The 12,074-nt window shown below is 35.3% G+C and overlaps 2 protein-coding genes across 2 annotated transcripts in view; both read right to left on the bottom strand.

Annotated features, from left to right (window-relative positions):
• The window catches only part of LOC146134814 (EF-hand calcium-binding domain-containing protein 6-like), a 42,289-nt gene extending 38,880 nt beyond the window's left edge, over window positions 1-3,409 (bottom strand). The window contains exon 1 of the mRNA XM_083395068.1: window positions 3,047-3,409. Coding sequence (XP_083251194.1) covers window positions 3,047-3,173 — 127 coding nt within the window. The 5' untranslated portion in view covers window positions 3,174-3,409. The remainder of the gene's footprint in view (window positions 1-3,046) is intronic.
• Window positions 3,410-7,543: 4,134 nt separating this feature from the next.
• On the bottom strand, window positions 7,544-11,763 carry LOC146134813 (octanoyl-[acyl-carrier-protein]:protein N-octanoyltransferase LIPT2, mitochondrial-like). Its single transcript, XM_083395108.1, has 6 exons — window positions 11,692-11,763; window positions 11,287-11,389; window positions 10,542-10,625; window positions 9,861-9,987; window positions 9,148-9,218; window positions 7,544-8,675 (listed from the first exon to the last, which is right to left on the bottom strand). The coding sequence occupies exons 1-6, from the start codon at window positions 11,755-11,757 to the stop codon at window positions 8,383-8,385; spliced, it is 744 nt and encodes a 247-aa protein (XP_083251234.1). The 5' UTR covers window positions 11,758-11,763; the 3' UTR covers window positions 7,544-8,382.
• Between the last annotated feature and the right edge of the window lie 311 nt (window positions 11,764-12,074).

Genomic DNA, 12,074 nt, shown 5'->3' with positions numbered 1-12,074 from the left:
AGATTCGCGCGAAGCGCCGAAAAATTTACTGCTATGGGTGTTAAAAAAGAAAGAATAAGTTTGGAAAGTTGTCAGCAAACATATATGCTGAAACAATATTTACAATAAAACATTTGAAATTAAACAAGTTTTAAATAATTTATATTCAACAATTTTTCTTAAAACTTACATTCAAAACTGAGTCGAGGTGAATAAAAAATTATTTTGCTAAAGTTTTTTTTTCTGTAACACCCTACAATTTAGAAGCTTTTCTTTTTTGTGTGGTTGCAAAAATGATATTAATATTCGTAGAAAGAATATATATGAAAGCCCTTCAGAAGTAGGCAGCATTTTGAAATTAAAAAAAAAACTCTCCAAAACGTTTAAAAAATGCTACCTATACTTCTGTATGGGCTAGAATAGTCTAACTTAAACCTCCAGCCATTATCTTAAGACTTATGCAAAACGTTCATATTATTACTATATGTTTTTATTATTTTTATTTCAGGACAGGGATCAAGGAATTATTTGAAAGTAGGATTTCACAAAACCTATTTTTAGTTAAAAATGTTTTTAGCACCCAAAACGACTGCTTTCTGGGTCAACAAACACATACCACGAGAAAGTTGTAAAGAACCATCGTTTTAGGCAGCAAACTAATTGCGCAATACTGAATAGGTGTGTTTCTACAAGGATACCGGCACGTTTTTCATTAATAATGATCGGATAACTGTAAGAATTGAAAATCGCGCCCCGAATAAACAAGCATCTAACTTTTGTTTTCATCAGTTCGATGTAAAACATTACTTTTGTGGGTGGCTTATTAACTTTTTTAAAGAAACCTAGTGTTACTTAAAAATGTTTGACTCATATCGAACTAGACTTATAACATTAAAGTTTTAGTATTTTCAAAATATTTATAGCCCCCAATATACGATAAAACAGCAATTCAACTCAAAATAGCTTGGTCTACTCCTAAAGTACTACGACCGCCTTGTTTTTACAACTATAATCCAGCGTTTGTTGTAATACGACAAGTCGTTTTTTAACCATTTTTCAGGGGATTATATTGTTTTTGTAGCGACCGATTAAACCGCACGTATTCTGAACGTACAATAATGTTACTATTGATACGGAAGCCGTAATCGTTGGTCATAAAGCAACTTCCGAGGGGCTAGATCACAGATGTTATTAAACACATATGTTTGTGTGTGTCTTTCATACAATAATGTTGTTACAACACTGGGATTATGGACATGACAAACCTTGTTTAAACATTTCCACCTTTTAGCTAACCCTAGATTTCAGCATATTGAATGCAACATGTGTTTTCTCTCAAAACACTATTGCTTAGCAGTAGATTGTGAGATGAAGACGCGGAAGTGTAAAGTAAATGACGTGGTTTGATTAAACTTATGAAGCTACAAGCAACACCTATCCACCGTAATTTTGCGATATTGTTTTTGTAAATAATTTTAATTATAGCAGGAAATTTTTGGTGTTTAGCAGTATATTGTGCATACGCTAATGATAAGTGTAATACTATTAGCATTTGTGCCTTAATAATATATCCGAACTGGAAATTAGGTGGGATTTTTTGACGAAAAAAACTTGTGAAAATTTTGCTAATAGCTGTCATCTGATTTCCACATTTAGAATTACAAACACCGATATCAACAAAAAATGGCAGACGTTTTATTACGTTTATAAATACTTTAAATTATCAGAGATAAATTTTAAATAAATAATTTCTGGCAGGAATATACATATACATAGTCTAAATTTTGATAGTTAAATATTTTTGTACTAGCAAGCCAAGAATTAACAAATGTCTTAAATTTATTATACATAGTCATATACCTAACTATCGATTTTATTGATTATTGTGTTAAATTATAGATTTTTTGCCAATACGAAATTATCGACAAACCACTTGATTAGGCAGAGCAACGTGTAACTGTAAAGTATAAGTCAGTCTTTTTTATATACTTCAAAATACTTTATCAATACAAGAGTATGATGATTTTATTTAAAACAGGTTACTCTGGCAATATATATTATTTTCTACCAACGTTTTTTAAGAGTATGATGAGAACTACATTTGGCAAAGTTACACGCACGGCCAAATACGAAATGAAAAAAACAAACAAAAAAAACAATAGACCTGATGCTTTGAAATCGAACTAAATTTGAATTTATAATGCTAAATGTTTTGTTCGCTAAAAACTGGGCGGACAAAGCATTGTTGTTGTACTTTGGCTTAATATTGGGGAAAAAGGGGTTTACCGAAACCAGAATCGACCTACATTTGGCAAAGTAAAGGTTAGTTCACACTGGACGCGTCTGGCGTTAACGTAAAATGTTTTTTTAAAAAGGCTTTCGGTTGCGGAAAGTTGAAATATATGGAAATATATTGAAATATATTGGCAACGTGTTGTGTGTGAAGTGGACGACGCTAGCATTTTGCGCCAGATGCTTACGCCAAAAGGAAAACGAGTCCAACCTTTACGCATAAAGCCAAATACCAATGCTACTTGAAACAAAAAATAAAAAACACAACGTACCTAATGCTTTGAAAGTTTAACTAAATTTGAACTCATAATGCTAATTATTTGGTCGCCGCAAAATTTGTTGTAATATTTGGTCGCCGCAAAAAATGTTTAAGAAAACCGAACCAGGCCGAACTACATTTGGCAAAATTACTCGAACGGGCAAATACCAAAGCAAATGACATAAAAAATACCTGTGCTAAGCAGAGGTCTGGGGGAGAAAACTACCCCCCTTGACTTAGTTTTTAGCACGAAAAACAACTGCTTTCTGGGTCAACAAACACATCTAATTGCGCAAATACTGAATAGGTGTGCTTTTACAGGGATGCCCATACGGTTTTCACTATTAAATATCGGATAACGGTTTGTAAGGATTTAAAAAAAAAGCCCTGAAATAAATAAGTATATAACTTATGTTTTCATAAATCCGGTGTAACAGTATATTACTTTTAGGGATAGCTTATAAACGTTTTAACAGCCAAATACCCAATGCTACACGAATACACAAATTGACATACCTGTGTTAAGTAGGGGTCTGGGGGAGAACACGACTCCTCTAGACGAGGGTCTGAGGCCTGGTGCGCCCCCTGGTGGCGGTACGGTGGCCGGACTGGGTCTGGTCATCATCACTTGACCACTGGCCATCTTTTCGTCCAAGTAAATGGCAGGCAGAAGTTGAAATACAGGGGCCTGTTTCGCGTTGCCGCCGCAAATACTTCTCGGGTCTTTGGGGCGAGTTTCGGCTTTTCGGAATCGCCTGGGAAGGTAGGCGGTAAGGTGGGGGCCCCGGGTGGGTCCCTGGGTGGGTGGAAAAGTGATGGGGCGGAACGGCTGTCGAGAACAGTTTTTATGGGTGTTTAATGGTTTACACTTCGGCGAAAAGTTACTGTAAAATTGATATCGGTTAATTTGTGTTTAAAGTACAGGATTCTGTGAAAGCCTAATATATATATTACAAATAGGAGTTAATAAACAAGCTCAAAGCTAACAGTTAAGCTGCGGCATAGGCCTAGAGCAGTGGTTCTCAGCCTGTGGTACGCGAATTCATTTTTGGTGGTACGCTGTACGCTGTATGTTTTTAAGTAAAATTATACTTTTACCAAAAGGTTAGGCATTTTTTCTATTGTAATAAAATATACATACATCGTAATGATTGTATAGTTAAATATTTTATGCTTCATCAATGATAGGACTCTTTCCGGAACTTCTATGCAAATTTCTTTTATGACATCATAGAAAAAGAACAAAGAATCACAAAACTTGACTACCAGTATCTCGTAAAGTTAAACAAGGGGAATTTTTTTTAGAGTAGTGGGCCGCATTTGTTTTGAAATTTCCGGGCTAATTAGCTAATCCACCGCTGTTAAAAATCCTATATACATTTTAAGTAAAGCTGAGTTTTTTGATAATTTGTTGGTACGCCTGAGGTGGTACGCGGTGTCAAAAAGGTTGAGAACCACTGGCCTAGAGGGTGTGAAAGCGAAAAATGTTACTATTTCTTAGACATGGTGTACTATACAGGCAGAATACTTTTAATAGGGGTTAAAAGCCAAAAACAAAACAACCCAGAAAGTATGAACAAGTCTTCGGCTGGGTTCCTGGGTGGGCGAAGTGACTTCTAAAAAGCTCCTAAAAGATTTTAGTTTTTTTACTGCTAACTTCGGCGACAGGGTTCTGTAAAATCGATATATATTTATATAGTTTGCTTTGTTTTCAAAATACAGGATTCTGTGAAAACCTAATTCATACATATATGTATATTACAAATTTTGGTTGGGCGTAGTAAATGTGTACAGACAGTATACTTTTTGCTGGAGTTCATAGGGGTAAAAATTTGCCTGATCGCGTAAATCAATAACTTTGCCAGCTAAGTGCGATTTGTGGAAAAGCTTACTGAAAGTGTGACGTCACGAGCTGTTTACAATGAAATGTGATGTCACAATGCCACTGCGAATTTTTGTGATAGAAGTTTATTCCTACAGAAGTTACACTCCACTGACAAGAGTTTAAATTTAAACATTATAACAAGAATATTTCTTATTACAAACCAATTTGCGAAATCACTCGGCTGGTTAAAATCTGATGGCTGCATAATATTACGACGAAACTAAACCTGTATTTAAAAGTAATTATTCAGGCTATACTTACTAACAATTAAAAAAGACTATTTACTGTTTTTAACATACTTCAATACTAACTAAGCAAGACATTTATAATCTTACCATCGTTGATTTCACAAAATCAACCTTGCAACTTCGCAGAATCTCACTAAACCTGGACCCCAAACATTTCTTTCGTCGACATTTAAGCTTTCCAACGCATTTCTGCGGCATGAAATTACGTCTGACTTGGCCTTATGACGACACAACACCTAAGACAATCGCCCTGTGACATCACAGCCAGAACAGTAACTAGCCTAAAACGACAGCAGTTTGTCATTTACCTGACCTTTCAAGCTCAACAAGCTTAAACGAGTGCGCTTTTTGAGTTAGCAATTCAGGCGGAGGCGGTGAACAAAGCAAGAACACAGGCGGTGTAAATTATCTCGGTCGGTAAAGCGCCACTTGAAAGGCCTTTTGTAAGCGACGATTAAACAACCTGGGGAGGTTTAACTTTATTGAACACAGTCGAATACCGACGACTCACGACCCACGCGCGCCGGTTGCCCCTGGTGACCGCCGTCACGGTCCGTCAGCACTCGAACACCGGTCGCAACTGTTAGTACGTAAGGTGCTAGGGGAGGCGGTGCTTTGTAGACCGTGACGCTTGTGCGTTAGTGGCTTTTAAAAGACAATTTAATTATTTATTAAGGTAAACAATAATTCCTATATTTATTCTGAAATATGTTGATAAAACTTTTCCTGTATTGATGTGTGTGCATTAAATGCCTTGAAAAGATGGTTATTTTGACCGGCGAAAAAAATAAACCGTGATATTTGCGGAAAAAAACAATTCTATAATAAACAAGTCTGTACAGTAAATGTCAAAAACTACAGAGACGTATATAAAGATACTTAGTGTAAAAAAAACGCTTTAATACATTTTGTTATGAATGCTTAAAACGTTTTATTTTAAACATTTAAATGGTTGTAACTACATTTTCGTTGTGTTTGATGTGTCAAAAGTTCTGGAAACCCAGCATAATTATCAAAACCAAAACACGTCTTTTACTAGAGGCATGAATGTTCTCCCAAATCAAAGCGGCAGTTTGACGTAAATCAGCGTCCAGCGGAATGTTTAGCTTTTGTTAATCGGGCTATTGTGTCGGTTTGCTGAATGAAACGCTAAAACTGAAACCGTAATGGTCGATACTTGTTAGCGAGAACTAGATACTTTGTTGCAGATGAAACAGAATTACAATCAACGCCAAATGTAATGGTCTGACTAGTCAATTATTATGTGCTGTCAGTTTAAGCGACACACAGTTTTGACATCACATTTTCATAGTGCCCTTTCATAACCTCATTTTGTTTTTCCAATCATGTGCCATTCACTCCTTAAATAGCAGCAAATAAACTAATCACATAGAAACGTTGTTTACTGCCTTTAAAAGAATACACACATCGGAATAATTTCGAGCAAAAAGTAGAATGGATTAAAAAACAATCTTAAAAAAATCCCTAAACCAACTTAAAAAAACTAGCTTAATTTATTTTTACAATTTTCAACTATGGACAACGTCAATAATTAAGTAACCAAATATTATCATTACCGATCAATAACCCCAAACAGGGACACAAATCTGGTGCCCAAACAGCGGTGCCCTAAGGCGCCATTCGAACTAGGTACTCCAAATGTCGTCACCAAATCGGCCGATGCCAGACCCATGGCCCCCGATTGTCCCATACCCTCCACCAACAGGTTCGGGCGTTATTTTGTCCGTTTAAGCATTATTCCGACAGGTTTATGTCTTATTCAGACGATTGGGTTTTTATTCCGTCGTAGATATTACTACGTATTTAGCTTTATTATGTCGTTGGTCTTAGTGCTATGGCATAATAGATTTTTTCTGCTTTATATATTGTTGCTTTTTAGGTATCATTGTGTGTTCCCGACCAATAACAAATTGTTAATTATGTTTTTAAAAGCAAATTTTTGATCAAACAGGGTAGAAAAAAAGGTCCAACTTCTAAAGTGACCTTACAACTGGCCTTAAAGATTAGCACAGCTTAAAAAGGCATCCTTCAACCAGTTTTAGTATTTACCTCGCCGCAGAAAACCAAACAGGAAGTCAATACATGATCCGAAGGTTGTGTTGATACAATGTCGGCCGCGGAATGATAGACTTGAAAATGCGATTGTGCGTTAACAATCATTGTTATTGTTCGAACGTTTGGGCGGGATGTTTGCTCTCGACTGGTTGTTTGTTCAATTTAAAGCTGAAAAGGACTGCTGTGTTTGTCCTGTGCTTTAAAGCAGCTACAAAAGGCCACCAAAGTCGGCGTTAACTCTGGTGTACGTTTTGGTGCCAAAATTTTGAACAGGTTTTAGGATTTCAATTTAAAGTTAGATAAGTTTGACAAACTTTACAGGATTATACAAAAACTAAAATTTATAAGGTACTGTTTTTTTCATAAACTATTTCTTTGTTTAGATATTTAAACAAAAACATACAACCTATAAACACAGGGCGCATGTTATAAGCAGCACAGCACCTCACTAAAAATTGCCTTAATCTTGTTAGACAAATTTTTATCCTGCTATGCAACGAAGAATTGATAAATGCAATTATTATTGCCGCGTGGTTAAAATTTCCGTTTTAAATTGAATCTCCTAATTAAAAAAGTATAACTTGCGAATCAATATACCGTCATTAAGTCTGCAAGTTGTAAGAAGTGTTTCACTTTGGATATTCTTCGAAAGATTGCCTCAATTATTCTCACCTGAAAAAACATGACACTTGTAAGCGGCCAGGATACGCACAAATTTATTGTTTTTTGTTTATTAACGTAATTTAATAAAACAAATTCTTCTGGACAAACATTTACGTTCCAGGTAACAAAATATAACGTAATGTGAGGATACATGTAAAATCAACAACTTCTTAGTATTAAATAGAAAATTAACTGTTGACTGTAAAGAGAAAAAAATTAAAATTTTGACCTTTAACGTTGCACCACATTTTTGAAGAGTTATGCAAAATATTCGTTTGTATCTAAAAACATTTCCCATACCTACAAAATCCACTGAACGAAAAAAATGAAAAATGTACCGTATTAAATAAGCCGACTATAGTAAAGCACAAGATAAAACAGGAAATAAACCAACAGTTGTCAGGGGTGAGGTTTGAACTCACAACCTCAAGAACTTGGCGAAGCAAATAATGACATTGTGTGCAATGAATTGATAAATATAAAGTGGTTATCAAATTAGTTGGTAATGGACAAAGCGTTCACACAGTTTTACACTGTTCCAAACATACATTGTTTTCAAGCTGTTTAAGCGTGTTATTGGGTGTTGTGCATTATAAAGTAGGCCATATCGAATACGCAAAAACAGAAGAAAAGCTGCCAGAGTTACTGGTTGTAGAGTAAGATTGTGATGTAAAATACGATATTGCAAACATCCACAAATGGCAAAAATAGGCAGGTACACGCCAAATAAAGTAAGTCAACAGTGAACCATGAAATAAAAAGCTTTAGCTTTCTGGAATCAAATCAAAGTGGCCTTAAAGCGAAAAAAACAAACAAATAAATTCAGTTAAAAAACAGCTTGCAATAAAGAAGCAATTTTCATCTGCTGTTCTAATCTTTTAAGGCCGATCAAAAAAATTGACGTTTATAATGGGAAGACAAAAAAATAGTAAAATGCATTCTTACGCGGGAATCTCAAAAGAGTCGGACTTTTTGCGGGGTTATTTCCCGGCTGGTGCTTCCCCGTCGGTAATAATCCGATACATTTCTCTCCAACTCAAGTTTTCTTCCATTTCCTTCACTGGCGAGACCTCGGCGCCAAACTCGTCACCAAAACAGCGCCGAAACTCGGGTATGACGTCACGGACGGTTACGTCACGTTGCAGGCACTGGGAGAGTGACGTCACGCCTTTGCCGACGAGGCCGCAGGGAACGACGTTAGCGAACCACTGGAGGTCAGTGTTGCAGTTGAGTGCGAGTCCGTGAGAGGCGACGCCTTTCTGGCAATTTATGCCTGCCATAAAACACAGGGCTCGAAATTGGGGTTGAAAGTATTCTAAGTTTACACAGGGCTCGAAATTGGGGTTAAAAGTCTTGGGACGCCTTTCTGGCAATTTATGCCTGCCATAAAAATACAGGGATCGAAATTGGGGTTGAAAGTATTCTAAGTTTACACAGGGCTCGAAATTGGGGTTAAAAGTCTTGGGACGCCTTTCTGGCAATTTATGCCTGCCATAAAAATACAGGGATCGAAATTGGGGTTAAAAGTATTCTAAGTTTACACAGGGCTCGAAATTGGGGTTAAAAGTCTTGGGACGCCTTTCTGGCAATTTATGCCTGCCATAAAAATACAGGGATCAAAATTACGGTTAGAAGTATTTGGAGTTTACACAGGGCTCGAAATTAGGGTTAAAAGTGTTTTGAGTTTACACAGGGCTCGAAATTGGGGTTAAAAGTGTTTTTTGTTAACAGCAAGTTGTGCTCACCCATTGCACATATTTTGCTGTTTCCAATCCAAACGCCAGTATGAGGTGACCGTGTGCCTTCCAAGCCAAACCTAAAATAGTAAACATAGCGCTTTTAACCTGTAAGTTAAGTAGTTGTCACCAGTTTTGTGGTGACTTAAGTCATTGACTTTACTTAAGTGCATTTTAGTTGAGTTATTTCTCTTAATCGGACGAGTTTAGCAAACTTAATAGTTTAAAGTTTAATTTTTATGACCAAGACTTGCTTTTCAGAAAAAAATCACGTATTACAAACCGTGATCTGCAAAAACACCATATACAGAACAACCTAGGAAGACAATTTTACTGTAAAGAAACTCTAGCGATTATTTGTTTACATGTTTACTTTAATCTTGAATAGCAGAAGGATCCTATTGTGTGTGTATAAATTGAATATAAACATGACCAGCAATAGAAGAAGCAAATAAAACACAAACCAAACAAACCCTCTGGTAATTTAAACAGCATGTCTGGTAATGACATTCATTGTTTGAGGTCATTTAACCTTAATAAGGCAACTTATGTAGGTCGTCAAAATGTTGCAGTATAAAAATAATTACAAGTGGAGGTATTTTGGTTATTATTATGCCTGGTAGCAGGAGAGAAATAAGAGGTTACCCCTTTTAAGTCGCAATATAAGCCAGCAAATTAGGACAAATAGTGAGGTATACATACTCACAATATACATATTCTACCTCTGACAAAGCTCTATAATGGTTTCTTCAAGCTTGTGAACATAACAACGTACGCTGAGTTTTGCCGCTTGTAAGTTGAAAATCGGATAAGCAACAAGTTGTCCTGGTCCATGAAAAGTTATGAGGCCTGTGAAATAACAAGAACTTCGTTAGATGTTTCTAAGAACTCCTCAGTTATAACACTGTTTTGCACTAATTACCCATTTTTTATAAATGAAATTGATTTAATCTAGTACAAGCAACAGTAATGTACTCTCAATTAGCGTGACTTGTTTTTACAATAGTTCTTATTACAATCGACAAACTTTTTATGAGTGACACAACACTTAGAATATATATAAACACAAAAGAATAGTTCTGCGAAGCTAGCAGTTCAGGTCAGACACTATTAAAAGAGTCCTAAAAAAGTAAAAAAACTTTCTGCTGTTACTAATTAAACAATTCTGCTGTTACTAATTAAAAATTAAGGTCGACTATTATCTTGCAAGGTTCAAGGTGATTTACAATATCACATATTTAGTAACACAGCTTTATCAGTAGAAAAACAACTTATGTCAAAATTTGAAAAAAACAACATATAATTGTTTTAAATTTCTTTATTTGTCAACGAACATTTCTTTTAAATTCACAGAACTATTTAAAATAAATTGAATGTTTGGACTCGCTGCAATTAATACTAACCCCCTCTGTTTGTTCGAACAAAATCAGCTCCAAGATTTCTCAATCTATCAGCCTCAGATTCACTGTACATTTTGGATCTGAAACCTACACCAACAAAAACATATATTGTGGTTAAAATTACCAAAAAAGTATGGAAAGAAAGAATTGTAAAAAAAAAAAATTAAATCATTATAAATTAAAAAAAGTATCAACAAAAAAGACACAAAAAATAGATTTTTAGGTTTAAAATTCATTGAAAACGCTCACTTGTAGTAAAGTCACTAAATATAAGGAATTAAAATAATAAGGTTACAGTATTTCTATAAATGGCCATTAGCTGTATTATTCCAATGTGTATATAAGCTGGTCCACAGGTGCATAACCCAGATTTTTTATAGAAATTTACCTGGACACATGAATTAGTAAATTGTGCACCTATATACTTGGGAAATTTATAATTAGCTTGTGATTCTAAACACATAGTGCAGTGCTTCTCAACCTATGGGTCGCCACGAAAAATGGTTGAGAAGCACTGACATAGTGTGCAGCACATAATACATTCACAGCTGCAAAATTATGGTTGCACACCCAAGATCTCAGAGAAAAGTAACATGAAATACAGACTGGTAAACAGGTATAGATAGATAGATATATTTTATTTGCATGTATGTAATCGTTTTATACGATTTTAAGTGAACGTTCAAGTATCTACTGTTTGACTTCAATGTGACCTTCCAAAATACACTACTAAACAGAAGTATGTTACCTATTGTATAAACTGGGTCATGTTCCAGTAGAAGAAGGGAAAATGGTCTCTCCGTTGATTTTGTCCGGTGCCATTTTGCTAGAGCCTCTTGAAGTTTTAGTGCCTAAGTATAACAAACTTTTAGGCGCTGGTCCAGAATCCTAACACAGATTCAAACAAATATAAATCAACAAACAACATTTGGGTTTTGGTGCGAGTTAGCATTTTGCATGTGGGTGGGCAATATATTATTATATTTATTATTTATTAATAATGCTTGACCCACCCAAACCCAAACTCGCACCCTAACCCAAAGAATGCTAGCAATTTAAACTCCCGGACGAAAATGTGGAAAGATTCTAGATCAGCGCCTTTTTATTTTAATTTTGCGATGAACTCCAACAATTTAGTTTACTCAAATCTTACCGATTCGTATTTTGTTCTTCCTAAATAGAATGTTTGGAAAACAGCCTTTGACAACTTGCACGACATTTTTGTAAACCATCTGTTTTAAATTAATTAAAAAGCAACGAGTAATTTTTTATTTAGAGATCAGAAAAGGGAATTTCCCGAAGTTTTCTTGAATTTTTTATTTCAATTTGCCGCGAAACAATTTTAATATAATTTTGCATTTCGTTTTGTCGGCTTAATAAAACAAACTATGCGAATTCTTATTGATTGTTTACGTGAATGCTGATTTGGTGAGAAAGAACATTACAACGTACTACTACAACACATCAAACACTCGCAATGAGTGTTCTATGTTTTCTTGGGGATTTGTGGGTCAGTAAACAAGGTAACAAAATGTC

Source organism: Ascidiella aspersa, chromosome 8, assembly GCF_963924565.1.
Source record: "Ascidiella aspersa chromosome 8, kaAscAspe10.2, whole genome shotgun sequence".
Lineage (NCBI taxonomy): Eukaryota > Metazoa > Chordata > Ascidiacea > Phlebobranchia > Ascidiidae > Ascidiella > Ascidiella aspersa.
This window is presented reverse-complemented; position numbering and strand designations above follow the sequence as displayed.

What these genes read in the sequence shown, in the direction of transcription:
- LOC146134813 (XM_083395108.1), bottom strand. Translation starts at nt 11,757, where the DNA reads ATGTCGTGCAAGTTGTCAAAGGCTGTTTTCCAAACATTCTATTTAGGA. An exon ending in TGTTCGAACAAACAGAGGGG is followed by an intron (nt 9,988 to 10,541) that starts GTTAGTATTAAT and finishes GTTATTTCACAG; the next exon opens with GCCTCATAACTTTTCATGGA. An exon ending in ATTATAGAGCTTTGTCAGAG is followed by an intron (nt 9,219 to 9,860) that starts GTAGAATATGTA and finishes TTACTATTTTAG; the next exon opens with GTTTGGCTTGGAAGGCACAC.